Consider the following 19,469-nt stretch of genomic DNA (forward strand, 5'->3'; position numbering starts at 1 on the left):
TGACCCAAAACACACTTCAAAAAGCACTAGAAAATGGTTTAGAGAAAGCACTGGAGACTTCTAAAGTGGCCAGCAATGAGTCCAGACCTGAATCCCATAGAACACCTGTGGAGAGATCTGAAAATAGCAGTTTGGAGAAAGCACCATTCAAATCTCAGAGACCTGGAGCAGTTGACAAAGGAGAAGGGTCTCAAATTCCAGCAGAGCATTGTAAGAAACTCATCGATGGATACCGGAAGCGGTTGTTCGCATTTATTTTGCTATAGGTTGTGCTACCAAGTATTAGGCTGAGGGTGCCAACACTTTTGTCCCGCCCATTTTTGGAGTTTTGTGTAAATTTTTTTTTTTTTTTAATTATCTTATGTGTTTTTTCATTGCAAGCAAAATAAATGGAGATATTACTACCAAAGCATTTGTAATTGCAATCATTTTCTGGGAGAAATTGAGCATTATTTGACAGAATTGAAGGAGTGCCAATACTTTTGGCCAGCAGTGTATGCATAGCACTCAGCCTATTAGTGTGTTGCGGCACACTTGTGCTTGTTCTTTATGACTTGGTCCTATTTTGGAAATGGGATAGAAAGGAAATTACATGTTTCTGGAGTCAGTCTATTGAGTAATTTTGTTTTTGTAATTTATTTACAGATTGTCAACGATGTGAGTGACTGACTTTACATTTGTTCAGGGTCTGGGTTAAGAACAAACTATGCAGCAGCTTGACTGTCAGTATGTTTGACAGAGTGTGTCTGTGTAATACTGAGAGAGACGAATGACTAGAGACTAGGTGGTGTCAGTTGTAAGCTCCATGTCTAAATAAAGGATTACCCTCAACCTTAGAAAGTGCGCACACTCTGTGCTGACACATAAGCAGGCGGGGGAGTGTGTTGCATATCAGAAGACATCAGATATGAGATGATCTTTTAACCACCCTTTTGTCAGTCAAGTCAGTAATTAAACCCATCACTGATCTCAACTGTGGATTTCACTTTGAGGTGTGCCACATTATACATTTTATCAGTTACTCTTAACTTGATATACTGTCACCGTTTTTCTTCTATATAAAAGCTAATATGTCAAATTTCTGGCCCTATTGGATCATTTCAACCTGAAGTTGGTATAATGATTGATGTTAGTATAAAAAAAAACCTCGTATTTGTGTTTGGGGCTGGCAAAAACACACTGTCTGGACAAAGTCCTGTTTCCTTCCTTTAAACTAGGTCCCAGGGTCCTTGCTTGTCCAAGAGACCCAGGTTGTTGATCCCATACAAAGGTCAGCATTCAAAACCAGAGGGGAGGCGCACACACGCGTATTAGTGACGCTGAAGACAGAAGGTCTTCCAAATGTGGAGGCAAGGATCCCATTTCAGACATATTCCTTTAAAGGTCAAGTTCATAAACACTGAAATACATTGTGCTGACTTTAGAATTGTTATTTTGTTGATTGACTTTTTTTTCTCCTAAATTCCATTATGTTCATAAAGGATGCCAATAAATCATTAACATTACACATATCGTCTTTTCTTGGACTGCATTTTATGACCTAAGATTATGCTTGCGCCACTTAAATCCTTATATAGCACCCTATATACAAGTAAATGTTTTGCAGGTTAGGCAATAAAAATGTCTGTGCATTTAAACATAAGAACATGGCGTGAGGCTTGGAGCCATTTTTCCACTCTGATTTCAAATGAGCTATTTCAGGGAAAAAATATCTTTGAAAAAATAATACATACAGTGCCCTCCATAATTATTGCCACCCCTGGTTAAGATGTGTTTTTTAGCTTCTAATATATATTTTTTCCAATTCAAATATGGGACCTTAATGGGGAAAAAAAAAGAAAAATCCAACCTTCAATACAAGTGCATTTATTCAGTGGGGAAAAAATCCCACATAAAGAAGTAATTATTTGACATCAAATAATGTGTGTCACAATTATTAGCACCCCTGGTGTTAATACTTTGTACATCTTTTGCCAACAAAACAAGGTCTGGGGACTGAGATAGCCATGGGAGGAGCTTGATTTTGTGTCCGGTGAACCATTTTTGTGTAGATTTGGCCATATGTTTAGGGTCATTGTCTTACTGAAAGACCCAGTGACGACCCATCTTTAGCTTTTGGGCAGAGGGCAACAGATTTTGATGTCCTGGTATTTCAAAGCATTCATGATGCCATGCACCCTAACAAGGTTCCCAGGGCCTTTGGAAGCGAAACAGCCCCACAGCATCACTGACCCACCCCCACACTTCACAGTGGTTATGAGGTGCTTTTCAGCATGCGCATCTTTCGTGGCACTGGGGCCGTGTGCTTTCCAAAAAGCTCAATCTTGGTCTCATCTGACCAAAGCACACGCTCCCAGTTGAAGCCTTGACCGTGTGCTTTGGTCAGATGAGACCAAGATTGAGCTTTTTGGCAACAAACACTTTAAGTGGGTCTGGTGTTTTTATTAAGGGTGTACCTCTCATAGTTGTCTCGTGAGGATAAGCAGAACGAAAGACAAATGAATAATCAGTACCCCCCTTTTACAATGAACCAAAGAATAAGTTTGTTTGCCATTCAAAAGATTTTTCAAGTCAACACACAAAAAAACAGCAATTTTTGTTTATAACCAAACTAAAGTTTTCAGTAAAGATTTGTACACAAAACAAATAGCAAATATGTGCTGAACTGTGTTATAAAAAAAAAAAAAAGATACAGACCGCACTGTGGGCTACGTGTACTATCTTACCCCTAGTCCTTACAGTCTGAAAAATACGGTACTTTAAAAAAAAAAATAAAAAACATCAGGCAAGGATATTTTCAAATAGCTGGCTTTTAATTAATGCATTTACTGAGACATTTCAAACAACATTTCTTTACATACATCCAGGAATAAGATCACAATATTGCATAATATTAAGAATGCTCAAGACATTAAAAATAATAGGATTGGGGGGGGGGGGGGGGGGGGGGGGTTGGAATATTTAACAAGGCACTAGTATATAGAGCAACAATGGGACATGCATTTGGTAAAAAAGCAGCATCATTCTAGTCTATAATATCTCCCCATTGATGCACACCTTTTATTGCTTTAATTATTAATGTTAGTATAAAAATGAACTGCACATTTTTTCATACTGGACATATTCAAGCAGCTATTCCAGTCTTCAAATTATTGTTAATTATACTTGCACCGTACCTAACCAAGTTTATAAATATGCTAATTGCATAAATCTCGCACGCAGTATTGCGTTTGAATATGAATACTATAGGTAATCCAGACTTTTTAAATGTGTTTATGAAACAACAGATAATGCATCCCTACATCGATGAGAATAATCAATAAATTGCTTGCACATATCTCTATTAACGTTTAACAGTGTGCATGTGTCCATAGCATAAACCACAAAGACGTGCATGGATACTTGCAATAAAACATTACTGCTAATTTGAATAGAACATCATCATGTAGATGGAGTAGGATTGCATTTGCTACTTTTACACTGTATATGATAAAACATTTGAAATCAAATTGCTGTATATAAAGTACCTTGATGAGGACATCTATTGTAGCCTCTTCGCATGTGTCATCAAGTTGGAGTATAAATGTGATGCACATGTGCCAAATACCCATAGGCTCTGAAGATTTAATCATTAACTTTACAAATGTTATCAGTGGGATTCCGCTCCAAAATTGTGAAAAATTCACGTAATTTAAAAAACTGCTCATATAAGTATTATTTGAAATACAGAAAATTAGTTTATTTTGTATTAAAAAAAAACAAAACAATATTAGTTAAGATATCAATATAATGTCGTGTAGGACCAATTGCAGTAAGTTGTAGGTGCCAATGTGAAATAGGTGTCATTATGACTTCCCCGTGGCTTTTACAGGTATCCCCACAATTTATGCACAAGCAAGTCTTCACCACATCCTGTATTGAGCAGCCGGTTGCCACATTCTTCCCAGCGACACACTTCCCCCTTTTCTACTACTACAAACTTCCACTGCACATGGTTCTCAGCAGGTAGGCTCACCACAGCTGCCCAGTATCCATCCAGGTCACACTCGAGAGGGGTGAAATCCTTCCAGTTGCCAAGTTCCTGCTGGTTCCCAGTTACAGCCAACATCTGCAATGGTGAATTGGTGAGGTAGTGGACGCGGAAGGTCACATTGACTCTTTTACTTATCGTGTTTTCTTCAAAATCATATGCATGAGTTTGTTTGACTTCAGCATCAGATTGAGGCTCAAGATCTGGGTGGTTGGATTCTTGAAGGGGAATTTGCTGGCTTGCCGTTTGGTTCTCACCACCAAATGATGCCACAGATAGATTCAACCAGGGAAAGTTTGGGTTACTATCTGTGATCCACTCATTATGGTCCATAGTTGCCTCCATGATGTTTATTTCAGTCTTTGCATTGTCCTCGTCCTTTTGGCCATCTTCCTCTTTGTTTTCTGCACATTCCAATTTCTCTTTAGCACCTGTTACTTTGCCAACTTTCATGTCCATCTCTCTTTTCCATTCATCAACTTGGGCCAGTTCTGTAAAACGACCCATCCCTGTTTGGATGCATTCTTCACTTTGATGAACAAAAATGTCCTTGTTTGGTTGATTGATCTGAATACATGGCTGGTTTGGCAGTTGAGCTACGTGAGGCTCATGCACCGCGATATCTTCTTCCAAGACGAATGGAGTTGCATCCTCAACCAAAAGTTGAGGCTCCAGCTTCATGTCAGGCTGTGGCACATGATCCATCACAGGAAAGTTATTTTCAGAATCGAGCACTTCAGGACTGACAGCCATGCTAGATATCCCACTTTCTTCACCCCCACCACAGATGTTGTCAGCCCTTAGCTCACTTTCCTCAAAGAGGGGTAAGGAAATTTGAAGCTTGGGTGTGTTCGCGATATCTTCAGTCACGACAGGAACAGGAGCAGAGACGACAAAGGAAAAATGGTCTGCACTTTCCTCATTTTGTTCCTCAATAGAAGCCTCCTCCTTTCCATCCATGTCATGTACCATGTCAAACCTAGGCTCCTCCAAAGTTTTAGTCTTCTCAAAATTGTATTCGTCGATTGATGCTTCATTGTCAGAAGGCGAGTTGGGAACCAGAACAATGCTTGCTTTTTTCAAAGCATTCTCAGGTTCCTCAACACTTGGTTGAGCTTCATAAGATGACAACATGAGTGTTTCGCATACTTGGATAACAGGTGCCTCACCTTCCTTTGTGGTTGTAACTTTTTCATCCCACGACTTTGGAGTTTCATCTATGTCAACATTGGGAACTTTCTGTGCTTGCTGATCATGAGTTGCTATGTTTGAAATTGAGTCAGTTTGGACTCCTTCAGAGCTGATACCCGAAATATCGTTGCCATCAATAGGTGGTAGACTTGAACAGTCATCATCCTCACTGCTGACAATATTGTAACTCTCTATTAGCCCACTTTCATGAGGAAGGATGTCCATCTCTTGGTTGCTATTCAGGCTGTGTGCCTCTTGATGCTCAACCTGGATTTGTGGATTATCCAACTCAGTATAAAAATCAACAGCTGTGTTGTTCAAGCAATCTAAATTTGATTCAGTTGCTTCACTTGCCACATTATTTTTGCCGTCACCCACTTTCTCCTTTTCTTCAGTGATGACATGTTTCTTTCCCTCTTCATGAGCGAGTTGATCACAGTAATATTTATTTGGTTCTGCACTATCTTGCTGAATCACCTCCTCAAAGTCATCATTTCCGCTCTTGTCTGTTGAAATACCATATTCTTCTATGTTAAGCTCCCCTGTTGTAGTCTCTGCTGTGGTTTTGTTTTGGTTGTCGAGATCTTCCTCATCTCCAATTTGACATGTTTGCTTTAAGTGCACTAAGTCACTTGATAAAGACTGAGCATTATCCTCTTGTGCGGTTGTCTTGTTGTCAGAATTATCCTCATCTGAGGTCACTGCTTTGTCTCCTTGGTTTTTTGCATTGCTTACCTGAAAAGTAAAACATTAAACATTACTCAGTCATTTCAGTCATTTTTGAGGAGCCAACCCAATAGCCTCAGCCAATTCAGAGAATTCTTATTTGTCAGTGTCAGAGAATGGTGTGTTTAATAGATGTATCCACATTAAATCTTTCATATTAAGAAATACTCTTCTTTTACTAGGTAATCAGAGGTTTCAGTCTACCTTGTTGTTCTCTTTAGTAAATAGCAGTAGACATACAGGGTGTCCATAAAGTCTCTTTACCATTTAAAAAAAAAAAAGATTAAAAATATAATTGATTAGATATTTTATTCAGATTTGTTCTGTTGTATTCAGTGTTTATTAAAGTGTTTTATGTTATTAGTTTTTTCTTCATCGAGACATCAATTTCTTATTCATCAAGACATCAATTTCTGCAAATGTTTACCTTGACATTTTAACTGAATATGTGGCACCACAATTGAATGACCTTCAACCAACCATTATTTTTCAGCAAGATGGTGCACCACCACAATGGGGGCTGCATGTTCGTGGGTTCCTCAATCAAACATTTCCAGACCGATGGATTGGAAGGGATGGGCCAATTCCTTGGCCGCCACGTTCACCAGATATCACTCCCATGGACTCCTTTCTATGGGGCTATGTTAAAGATATCGTGTATCGAACAAAGATAAGGGAGATTACTGACCTTAAGCAAAGGATTACTGATGCCATTGCCACAATTGATGAGGCTATGCTACAGAGAACATGGCAAAAAATCGAATACAATCGATGTGTTTCGTGCAACTAATGGTGCCCATGGAGAAGTGTATTAAAAGAGGTAAAAAAAAAAAAAAAGAAAAACTTCAATAAACGCTGAATACAATAGAACGAATCTGAATAAAATATCTAATCAATTGCATTTTTAATACATTTTTGAAATGGTAAAAAGACTTTATGGACACCCTGAAGTTTAGGTTTTACAAAATGCAATAATTTCCCCAGAAACCTTAGTATATGACTCACACTACTGAGCCAAAATCACACATCACTCCCATCTACTGGCACTTGTACCTTCGAAAAATAGCTCGATAGGAACTTTATTGTCAGGTATAGTTATCGATACACAGTAATGTTCCGATCCTAAATGACAAAGATTCATCAATGTTAGGGAAAATATTTAACCAACTTGAATGGAAACAGTCCATAATTGACCTCGGTAGATTATGATTGCTTGTCTTGTAAATTGCCATTCTGCTTGTCATATTAAATCGTCGTGAACATCAAAAGAGGGACGTAATACAAACACCACAATGCTAATTTTTTGAGAATGAGCTTCAGTTTGCTTCCCAATTTCCCAATTTCCCTGGTCAGGTTTCACACACAGTTACAATTACAGAGTCCGTGCCTTTGCCTTGACATGAGTATTTGCGAGGGTGATTATTGCACAAGTTTAACATCTGCAAAAGTAAACGGTTTTCCAAAAACGAAAACACTTACAGTGGGGCAAATAAGTATTTAGTCAACCACTAATTGTGCAAGTTCTCCCACGTGAAAATATTAGAGAGGCCTGTAATTGTCAACATGGGTAAACCTCAACCATGAGAGACAGAATGTGGAAAAAAAAAACCTTTGTTACTGTCGTCCCAGCTCTCTGTAGGTCATTTGATAGGTCCCCCCCGTGTGGTTCTGGGATTTTTGCTCACCGTTCTTGTTATCATTTTGATGCCACGGGGTGAGATCTTGCATGGAGCCCCAGATCGAGGGAGATTATCAGTGGTTTTGTATGTCTTCCATTTTCTAAAAATTGCTCCCACAGTTGATTTCTTTACACCAAGTGTTTTACCTATTGCAGATTCAGTCTTCCCAGCCTGGTGCAAGTCTACAATTTTTTTTTTCTCTGGTGTCCTTCGACACCTCTTTGGTCTTGGCCATAGTGGAGTTTGGAGTTTGACTGACTGAAGTTGTGGACAGGTGTCTTTTAGACCGGTAATGAGTTAAAACAAGTGCCATTAATACAGGTAACGAGTTGAGCCTCGTGAGAGAAAGTTAGACCTCTTTGACAGCCAGAAATCTTGCCTATTTGTTTGTAGGTGACCAAATACCGTACTTACTTTCCACTGTAATTTGGAAATAAATTCTTTAAAAATCAAACAATGAGATTTTCTGTTTTTTTTTTTTTTATTTCCACATTCTGTCTCTCATGGTTGAGAGATTATTACAATTACAATTAGATTACAATTACAATTACAGGCCTCTCTAATCTTTTCAAATAGGAGAACTTGCACAATTGGTGGTTTGCTAAATACTTATTTGCCCCACTGTATATTACACCCAGTAGCACAGGATAATTGCTTGGGATAACTTTTTCCAAATACGTATCACCTACAGGACACTTTGATGACCTGGTTTGCAAGACAAGGAAAATCATTGAATTTTAGTTGGCAGTGTGTGTACCCTGCTTTAGGTGAAATGAAAATAAAAATAAAAAATGTGTTCTTACTTCTTCATGGCAGATCTGATCACAAACGGGTGTAGGCTCCTTCAAGGTTCCTTCTGAAATCGCTTCTTCCTTAATTCCATCATCTGTAGAATATAGTTGACAAGCAGTAGCAGGGTCCACTCGTATTTCTGCTTCAACATTTGGGAGATTCAAAATGGGCTCTTCCGTGTACACCTGGCCTTCCTTAAGTGACGATGGCACAAGCTCCACTTGGGGCATCTGTTGTGATGTAGCATGTTTGTTGACTGGCATTTGAACGTCAGGTGCACAGGTTGATCGGCTCTTTTCCGCAGCTGCAGCAGGACGACGTCTGACTTTTAGAAGAGTCTCAGTGGGCTCGCCATCCTCTTTTGTCACATCACAAACATCTGTAACATGACATGCATACAACATTTAACTTGTCTGATTCAGTGTTATTGCATACTCACAAAATTTTTTGTTGCTGGGTATTGATTTTTTTCTTCTTCTTTTTTTAAGTTCCTTGTCACTAAGTTATAAGGTCATAAAGTATGAGGACTGAATGAACAATGAGGGATGCCACAGGATTTTATCCCTGGCTGCATAGCATAGACTCATTAATTAAGTTGTAAAAACAAATATATATACATATATATATATATATATCTCAAATTTTAGTCCATATTTTTCTCCATTGGAGGTGGAGAGTAATCCGGCATATAACAGTAGACAGCTTCCATGCGCAATGCACTGGTCTCCTTAGTTGGGCCTGGGACTTGGATAAAACCGATGGGTCAATTGCTCTAAGGAAGGCTTCAGAAGTGAGCAGCTACTACAAGGCTCGATTAGTCATTTGTCTCGACGCAAATTAAATGCTCTCCTGTTAAAAAATTTTCTTCCCTCATTATTTTTTGAACAGCAAAACCCTAACTGGAGGTGAGAGCATAATTAAAGACGCAATGATTTTAACGAGATATTATCGCGTACTAACCTCTTTTCGATCCAAAAACTCCATGTAGCATGTATCACCGAGTGTCAAGACACAGCTGTGAATGGCCACAGACGGATTTTTGGGTGGATTTTATGGGTGAAACATGGTAATATAACAAGTGTCGCGATGCAGAAATCACAGACATCAAGGAGTGGTCGAGATTTTCATATATTTACCTTTTTAAATGTTGTTTTTTTTCCCCAATTTATCTTTGTTTGGATCAAATATTTGTCATCTAAAATATTTAGGAAAACGCGACAGAAACAACAAAAAAAAAAATGCAATTTATCTATAGTTATGAGGTAGATATTTTTCAGATTAGATTTACAGACACCATTTTTTCCCATTGTGACGTAATTTGTTTAAAAGTGATTTAAAAAATATGTGAGTGAATAATTCTTTAAAGTTGTTAAAAACATTTTTAAACGAAATATTAGACATTAATGATTCTAAGCTAAAACTGACAGGCATTTTGAATAATTACTTACCTTGTTTTTATGACTGGGTTGAAACAAAAGTGGTTGTGTGACGTCTGTAAACGGCGGTTCCCAGGGTAAAACAGACAAATTAAAAATAGTTCGGGGGCTTAATGTGCCATGAATCTGCTATGCAGGCAGCATATAGACATATTGTTCTATCAACACAACAGTTCATTTTAAAGAGGGGTGCAAGAGCAGAAACTGCTTTTTTAGTCCTGTCTGTGTTTTCACACACACACACATACTATATACATGGCGGAAAACACAGACAGGACTAAAAAAGCAGTTTCTGCTCTTGCACTCCTCTTTAAAATGAACTGTTGTGTTGATAGAACAATATGTCTATATGCTGCCTGCATAGCAGATTCATGGCACATTAAGCCCCCGAACTATTTTTAATTTGTCCGTTTTACCCTGGAAACCCCCATTTACAGACGTCACACAACCTCTTTTGTTTCAACCCAGTCATAAAAACAAGGTAATTAATTATATTTATTATTCAAAATGTGTCATTTTTAGCTTAAAATCATTAATTGATGTCTAATATTTCATAAAAAAAAGAAAAAAAACAACTTTAAAAAATTATTCACTCGCATATTTTACTTATAAACAAATGACGTCACAATGAAAAAAATGGCCTCTGTAAAAAAGTCACGGAAAGCTACCTCATAACTATCGCTTAATTGTATTTATTTTTTTGTTACCGTCGCATTTTCTCCAATATGTTAGATAATAATCGATCCAAACAAAGGAAAGTTGAAAAAAAAAAACAACAACAAAAAAACGTTTAGAACGTTAAATAAATGTAAAAAAACATCTCGACCACTCCTTGATGTCTGCGATTTCTGCATCGCAACCCTTGTTATATTACCATTTTTCACCCATAAAAGCTACCAAAAATCTGACTGTGGACATTCACAGCTGTGTCTTGACACTCGCTGATATATGCTACATGGAGTTTTTGGATCGAAACAAGGTAAGTACGCGGTAATATCTCAAAGTCATGGCGTCTGTAATTCTGGTCTCGTGTGTTCTCACCTCCAATAAGGGTTTGACTGTTTAAAAAAACATTAAAAAAAAAAAAAAAAAAAAAAAAAAAGCCCTGCTGTTCAAAATTTTTCTTCCCCTTAGGAAATTGAGATTTTAAGCTTTCCAATGATGTATCACATATGCATATCGAACAATTTTGAAATTTGGCCAAATTGGGGGTCTCAGAGTGGAACTTTCAAGTTACCCGAGTGTTTTCCGCCATACATACACACACACACACATTATATATATTTATATTAGGGTGACCAAACGTCCTCTTTTGCCCGGACATGTCCTCTTATTACATGCTCTCCGGAGGGTCCAGCTGGGTTTCATAAATTCATGAAAATGTCCGGTTTGTATTATTTTTCATGGGACCAATTTGAAGAGAATCCTTCCGGCCGATAGGAGGCAGCGCCTGCCTGCGCTGATGTGGCTCCCACTAGTAGGGGTGGGAGAAGGAGTACATCATCTTCTTGTTTTGTGTTGGCAGTTTACCCTTTGTTTCATGTGGAATTACCACCATCTAACGACGGTTGACAGTTTGGCAAGAAATCAGACTACAGCAAAGAGTTTTAAGACGTGGCTCCATACACCTTTCTGTAGGTTTCACTCCTGTTAATGTCGATCATGTGTGTTGAATATTGGGTTATATGTGTAAACAGAGCTGCAGTATACTGTATTAGTCTTGTATTAATTGTTCTGTGTTCGTGTATTTGGTTGAATGTTATTATTATATTTTAAGTAGGAGCGCCTGCCCAGTTGAGTTTTTTATGATAAATACGTATATAATGGCAACTGCTGACTTCTGTCGGAGATTTGTACTGGCGTAATCTGGAAAATCCTGTTTGGTGTCGCGTCGTTGCGCTGCCGATGATTGTAAACTTTTACAGCAAAGTTTGATTTTGCCTCGCCCGGTACTCACTAACAGGTTAGCTATCAGTGCGCTCAGCCGCGCTAGGCATTATGGGCAACGTAGTTTTGAACTGCTGCGTCTGGAAACATGCTAGTTGTCAGTTTATTTCGGTTATTGTTTGCGTACAATCGTAGAACACTGAACGAGAATAAAAATTGAGTGGGAATAACAATTTGTCAACGACAATTGTCGTGATAGTAATTTATAAAAATGTTGACTAGGCACATAGCCTACTGTGTGTGCGCATTGACTGGACTACATTTCCATTGCATTATATATATATATATTTTTTAATCATTATTCGTTTTTTTTTTTTTTTTTTTTTTTTAGGAAGAATAAAGCCTCTTGAGTAACCAGTTGAGTAAAAAATAGTTCCATATATTGTATAATATATACTTCATGGCAATAGGCCTATTTTTTTTTTTTTTTTTTTTTAATAAAATGAATGTTTCTAACCAGACGGAGGAGGCACACTTTAAATATATTAATATTATTATAGGCATCTTTGAGTGGAATTCGAGTAAAATTCAAGTATCTCGAGGCCGGGCTGAGTGTCCTCTTTTTTGGAAATCAAAATATGGTCACCCTAATATATATAAATATGAGGGGTGAGGGCGTATGTGTGCTTTAAAAAAATGCAGTTACCTTACCCCACTTTTGCCCAAATGAAAACCTTGCCTCAGCTATGCAATTTTGCATAAGACTGTCAGAAGGCAGATGTCTGACATATGGACCAGCCAAGTCATGCATGCAGTTATTTACCTATTTATTCATTTATTACTTTTTTGTATTATTGTTAAATGAGATTCAAAGAGGGTCACATAAAGGGAAAAAAATGAAAAAAAATAAAAGGAAACACCACATAATTTTTGAATACATATTTCTGTATATAGGCTACAGCAATACGTGTGGAAATGGATTCATCTTAATGCTGGGATATAACGTACTCGGGAAGAAATGGTCAGGAGAAATACAGTATATCATCTTGCCGTTTGCTCTTTCTACATAGCAAGGGGGAAATAGGCTACTATCACAGTCGGATGAGGGGGAAAGGCTGTTCAAATCTCCTATAGCGACCATGATGTAATTCATATTTACCTGTTGAAGCCACACACGTTTGCAGTTCCAGTCCAGCTTGCGTCACCGCCTCGTCAGTCTCCTTGGAGGAACTCTTTCCTTCGGCTCGGTCGGTCTCGCCCTCCGTAGCCTTCTTCCTCCTTCTCCTCCCCCTCACAGTCCTGTAGATGACGAAGCCCGCCAGCACGGACACCAAGGCGAACACGGCCAGAGCCACGGCGGGACCGTGTCGTCCGATCATGCAGAAGAGGGACGCCAGATCGACGCGTCTCTCCACCGCCACGCCGTTGCTGCCTTTAAAAGCCATCGTGCTCGAAAGGTCGGACGTGACGTGATCGTGTTCGCGTATTTGGCCGAGCGAACCTGCTGCTTCCCAGTCTGCCAGCTGAGACTGCACGACGAGCGCGTGGGCACCTCTTGTTGTTGCAGGCGGCTGCAGGTGCGGCTCATTGGTTGATGGCGTCACAAGGAGCGTGCCATTCATTCATAAAAATAAATAAATGCATTAAATCTTCCAACGTCAACGTTCACATTCATAATCACCTCAGAGTCACAATTGAGAAGATCGATTATTTCATAAAGTACACGCATTGCTTTTGCTTTCGTCATGCATTGTGTCCGTGCATCTAACTTTGATTTCGGGACAAATATAGAAGCTCAAAAACGACATATGGGTCGTTCTTGGATTTAGGAACACTTTCCACCCCCTAGCCTATCAATGCATCCTCACTCACCATTGAATTTCAAATAATACAAGCACGAAAAACAGACACATGCTTGTGTGAATTGTGGTTGTCCTTGATGGTAAATGTGGCTGGCAAATTAATTCCCCAAATAAAAAAATAATTACCAAGTAGCTGTTGCGCACGACATAAAACGAATAAAACCTGTAGTAATACAGGTTAATAAATCTTATTAAACGAGTGTCGCAATAAAAATAGTGACAAACGCCGACGCATTGCCACGTCAGTCAGTCTAGAGTAACACTACCATCTCGTGGACACTAGGTAGACTACGCTAAAATAACTCCAGTGAGTCGAATTAAAGCACATTCATCATCTTTTAACTCACTGGTTGCCACTGTGGGTGACATCCATTCATGTTTTTTCATTCATTTTTTACGACGCCTATCGCCGTCAGTGGCACTGGAACTTGATCATACACCGCCAACCCTCCCAGTTGAAATGGATTAGATAAAGCGCAATGCCGCCATCGTTGGCAGCCAAAGTTAATTAGTGAGATGTTTTTAATGACAATGGCTACCAGTTTTATACTCACTTTTGTCACAACACTTTAACTCAAATTACCTTTGACGCAATTCTCAAAATACAAACAAAAACAAAAGAAACAAGAATATCATTGGATGGACTTCAACTTCCATTCCTTTGCAAATGCTATATGATTGATGATGATAAGATTGACCAGTCAATCTGTCAACTATTCTGCCTCATTAATAAATCTCAACAAGAAAAAAATGTTGATAACATGTCATGAATTATAGTTAAGGATTTCTTCACAATAATTAGGAAACTTACAGTAGATATCAATATGAAACACTTTATTCTTTCAATCTCTGCCAGTGTTACGATTCACAAATAATAACTTTGCCAACATTCCTAGAACATAACAAAGTAAATATAGGTTATTCTTATGTTCACATACAAGAAAATAAAGGCTGCGATATGAATGTAATGTAATGAATAATGCAAAATGTTAATACTATTTTTTTCTTTTTGGTTGTTTAGGAAAGGCAAGGCAAGGCAAATTTATCTATAAAGCACAATTCAACACAAGGTGATTCAAAGTGCTTTACATCACATGAATCAACACAAGGTGATTCAAAGTGCTTTACATCACATGAAGATAATAAAAATCACATTAAAATCAAGAGAACATAAAAACAAAGACAAACGAAATAGAAAATAAAATTATACATAAAAAATGCATTTAATCACCATTAGAATAGTAATGAAAAATAAAATAAAAATAATACTACTAATAATAATCGAAATCAGCAATGGAGATGAATTAGCACAAGAGGAATAGAAAGCAAACTGATTGAAATATATAGACAGTTATGGATATGCAGTGCTAAACAAAAGCGTTTTAGCCCTGATTTATAACAGTTTTAGCATACTTTAGACCTTCAGGTAACTTGTTCCAGAGGTGAGAAGCATAATAACTAAACGCTGCCTCACCCTGCTTGGTTCTTGATCTTGGAACATACAGGAGACCGGTTCCAGACGACCTTAGGGGTCTAGATGTTTCATAGGAATCTAACAAATCAAGCATGTATTTTGGTCCTAGGCCATTAAGAGTTTTGTAGACGAGCAGTATCATTTTATAGTCTATCCTTTGACTCACTGGTAGCCAGTGTAACGATTTCAAAACCGGTGTAATGTGGTCCAGTTTCCTTGTATTTGTGAGGACTCTGGCTGCAGCATTCTGTACTAGCTGCAGCTTCCTGACTGATTTTTTATCAAGACCTGGAAATATACCGTTGCAATAGTCCAATCTGCTGAAAATGAATGCTTGCATAGGTTTTTCCATGTCTTGTTGAGTCAGAAGCCCCTTAGTTCTGGCTATATATTTTTAGGTGGTAATAAGCAGATTTATTGACGGACTTTAGATGGCTATCAAATTTTAGGTCTGAGTCAATAATTACGCCAAGTTTTCTAACTTGATTTGTAGCTGTATGTGACATTGTGATAAGATGCCCGCTTATCTTTGACCTTTCCTTTTTTTGGCCCAAAAATGATCACTTCTGTCTTCTCCACATTTAACTGAAGAAAATTCTGGAACATCCATTCATTGATTTGATGAATGCATTTACTCAGGGAGACTAAGGGACTATAATCATGTGGGGGCACAGAAACGTAGCGTTGTGTGCCATCTGCATAGGTGTGATAGGAGATTTCATACAGTTCCATAATCTGAGCTAGGGAAAGCATATAGATGTTAAATAAGAGTGGCCCAAGAATTGACCCTTGAGGGACTCCACACATGAATTTTGTTCGTTCTGACTGATGGTTTCCGATTGACACAGAAAAATACCTATCAAGGCAAAGAAAGGCAAATTTATGTGTAAAGCAAATTTCAACAAAAGATTTTTCAAATTGCTTTGCATCGCATGAATATCAGCAAGACACTATTAGTAAATACAAATAAAAACATGCATAAAATGATACATAAAAGACACATTAGATCAGCAAGACAGTTAAAAAAGACAATTAAAACAGAAATAGAAAGAAATACAAGTAAATTGATGATAAGCAAAAGTCATAATATTGGGTATCTAGAGAAACAGACTGTTTGATTTGAAGGTGCTGTGTGAGCACACCTCAGATCTTCAGGTAATTTGTTCTAGAGGTGAGGAGCATAACAACTGAATGCCACCTCACCCTGCTTGGTTCTTGCTTTGGAACACTTAGCAGACCCGTTCCTGACAACCTAAAGAGTCTAGATCCTTCGTAGGCCCAAATAAATCAAGCATGTGGTTTGGTCCGTGGCATTTAAGTGTTTTATAGACCAGCAGTAATATTTTATAGTTTATACTTTGAGTCACAGAAAGCCAGTGTAATGATTTCATGACTGGTGTAATATGGTCCAGCATACAGGATTAGCTGCAGCTTCCTGATTGTTTTTTGTTTTTGTTTTTTGGTTAAGACCTGTAAATACACCATTACAATAATCCAATCTACTAAAAAATGAATGCATGGATTCATTTTTGTCTTGTTTGGACAAAAGACCCTTAATTCTGCATATGTAGTAGTTGGCATATTAATAATATGTATATATTTAAATAAACTTAAGATGGTTCAGTTCTGTGTCAAAAATTAAAGCATTATTTCTGGCTTGATTTGTCACTCACTGACATTGAGCCAAGGTGAGCAATGATCTTTGATGTCAGCCTCCCTTCTGGCTTTAATTGCTTTCATATGCCATTGACAGATAGATTACTATATAAACACAGAAGAACTGGGAAGTAGATTACAGAAACATGCTGGGACTCAGCTGCCATCACTTGGTGGAGTTATTAGTCTTTTTAGGCATATGGTGACATTACTCCTATTGAAGCTAAAGAGCCAGATTATAATTTAAATACTCAAGAGCAAGTGAGCATGAGAGTAAGAACCCTTGGTACTGCTGGGCCAGTAGAGAGTACTCATTTCGATGACACGACGAGTTTGCACTAGGAGTGTCTGGACTTTGACCCTAATTGGAAACAAGTAGTTTGTGCGCACACATGAGCCACAACAAGACAGCATGGATTATTTGATGGAGGCTGTTCAAAAATTCCTCAATGTCAATTATTGAGTGGATCGTATATTGGCACGTATTGCCAAATGCCAATCACAAATACACAGGACCAACCTGAGGTTTAATACTTACTAAAGCCCTGTGACCACCAGGGGGTCCCCATGAGTAATTAACAATCTCCAGCAGGGGTGTCCAAACTTTTTGCAGAGGGCCAGATTTGGTGTGGTAAAAAAGTGATGGGCTTGGCTGACGTTCTTTACGTAGAACATAGAACAATATATTTAAACTCATTTTAGCAAGCCACTCTGTATTTGCTTTTTTATTATAATTTCTACAATCTCGTAATTAGTCTTTGTGGCGTATACTCAGTCGACTCTCGGGCTTTTGCGAAATACTGTTGCTGTGAAATTAAACTAGATTCAAGTTGCTTCAATATCTCGCCACGTTTCTTCCCTGTAATCTTGTACATGTCAGCATGTCTTGTTTGTAGGGCGACCTAATGTCCTCTTTCGCCCGGATATGTCCACTTTTCACATCGTGTCTTCATCGTCCAGCCGAGTTTAATAAATTCATAAAAATGTCCGGTTTTCCTGATTTTTCACGGGACCAATTTGAAGAGAATCCCTCCGGCTGCTGGGAGGCAGCGCCTGCCTGCGTTGACCGCTATTCTTTTTCAATACGACTGGCATTACAAATATAGCGCAGAAGAAGAAATTGGGCCGAGCAATAGAGAGAGAGAAGCAGGTGTTGAAGTTGCGTGGGAGCGCCGTGTTGGGTGGCAGTGTCCGACGCTGGTTCTGTTTTGTTAATAAAAAGCCTCCACTGAAAAAGCCATCCGACGGGTCCTTGTGTTTTATACACTTCGCCATCCTCTCGACGGAAGAACCGGATCTGTAAGTTTATCTTCTATTAATGTCGATCATGTGTCTTCTGTTGTATATTGGGTTATATGTGTACACAGAGGTACAGTATATTGTATTAGTCATGCAGTAATTGTTTTGTGTTCGTGTATTTGGTTGAATGTTAGTATTATATTCTAAGTACCTGTGTTTCTTATGCCTCAGAGTTTTTTTTTACAAACAATACGTATACTGTATAATCAAATGCTCATGTACCCAAAAGGGTAATTAAGTCAAAAATACCTTTATTCTATTTTGGATACCAATTTGTGCATGCATGCGCAGTCACAGAATGTATCAATACATACATTTCCATGAGTCTGCATTATATTATTTCTATTTCTTTTATCATTATTATTTATTTTTTTTTAATTTATTTTTTTTGTATTTTTTTATTGTTTTATTATTTCTTTAGGAAGAATAAAGCCTGTTGAATAACCTGTAACCTGTTGAGTAAAAAAATGTTGCCATATAGTAAATGATAAAAACTTTATGGCAATATTTTTTTAAATATAAAACTGATTTTTTTTCTATCGAGATGGAAGAGGCAGACTTCAAATACATTAAAGTGATATAAGCATCTTTGAGTGAACTTTGAGTAAAATTGAAGTATCTCGAGGTCGGGCCGAGTGTCCTCTTCTTTGAAAATCAAAATATAGTCACCTTACCTGCTTGGTAATGTCGCCTGAAATTGAACTCTCCAGTTGTTGGTATTTCATTAAAGAAATAGTACAATTTCCACCTATCCTTGAAGCGTTGGCCCTCGTAGTCAATTTTCCTTTTTTTGTTGATTGTCGCCATTTTAGAAAATTGGGGGTCACACTGGGTGATATTGCATAGAGTCCTGTTGCCGTCCCGTGGGTACATTAGGAACAGCATTTAGCGTGTAAACTACTTCATATGCTGGTAGCACTAGTGACGCCCAATTTATTAAGTCTGTGTGCGGGCCAGACGTTATTGAGTATTGAGGGGAAGACTATGTTATTTTATTTTGTCGTTGATTGTCCTACCTTTTGAAATTCAAAACCACATGTATAGGAGTAGATACAGAGGTGGGAAGAGAAAATTTTACTCAAGTTAGAATAGCGTTACTTCTAAATAATATTACTCAACTAAAAGTAAATGTAGTCATCCAAAAATGTACTCAAGTACAAGTAAAAAGTTTTAGTTGAAGGAATACTAAAGTAATGAGTAACATTGTGAGTAATTGCTTAAAATGTTTTTTTTTCTTTCTTTTTTTTTTTTTTTTTATTAATGGTAGGATTTTTTCCTCAGCAGAACCTCATCTATATGAACTGTTATTATTATACTGTACTATAACCTATTAAATGACCATATTGTGCCAAAAAGATGACACAAAAATCGTCAGATTCAGACCTAAACAACACTTGAAACATCACCCGTCCTTTAATACTAAGGCATTAGTAATCA

General features: G+C 37.9%; 1 protein-coding gene across 1 annotated transcript; it reads right to left on the reverse strand.

Annotated features, from left to right (window-relative positions):
• Positions 1–2,816: 2,816 nt before the first annotated feature.
• On the reverse strand, positions 2,817–13,378 carry stbd1 (starch binding domain 1). The gene is made up of 3 exons (XM_057819057.1): positions 12,901–13,378; positions 8,430–8,797; positions 2,817–5,956 (listed from the first exon to the last, which is right to left on the reverse strand). Exons 1-3 carry the CDS (start codon positions 13,361–13,363, stop codon positions 3,866–3,868), a joined length of 2,922 nt encoding a protein of 973 aa, XP_057675040.1. The 5' UTR covers positions 13,364–13,378; the 3' UTR covers positions 2,817–3,865.
• Positions 13,379–19,469: the final 6,091 nt, after the last annotated feature.

Source organism: Corythoichthys intestinalis, chromosome 17, assembly GCF_030265065.1.
Source record: "Corythoichthys intestinalis isolate RoL2023-P3 chromosome 17, ASM3026506v1, whole genome shotgun sequence".
Lineage (NCBI taxonomy): Eukaryota > Metazoa > Chordata > Actinopteri > Syngnathiformes > Syngnathidae > Corythoichthys > Corythoichthys intestinalis.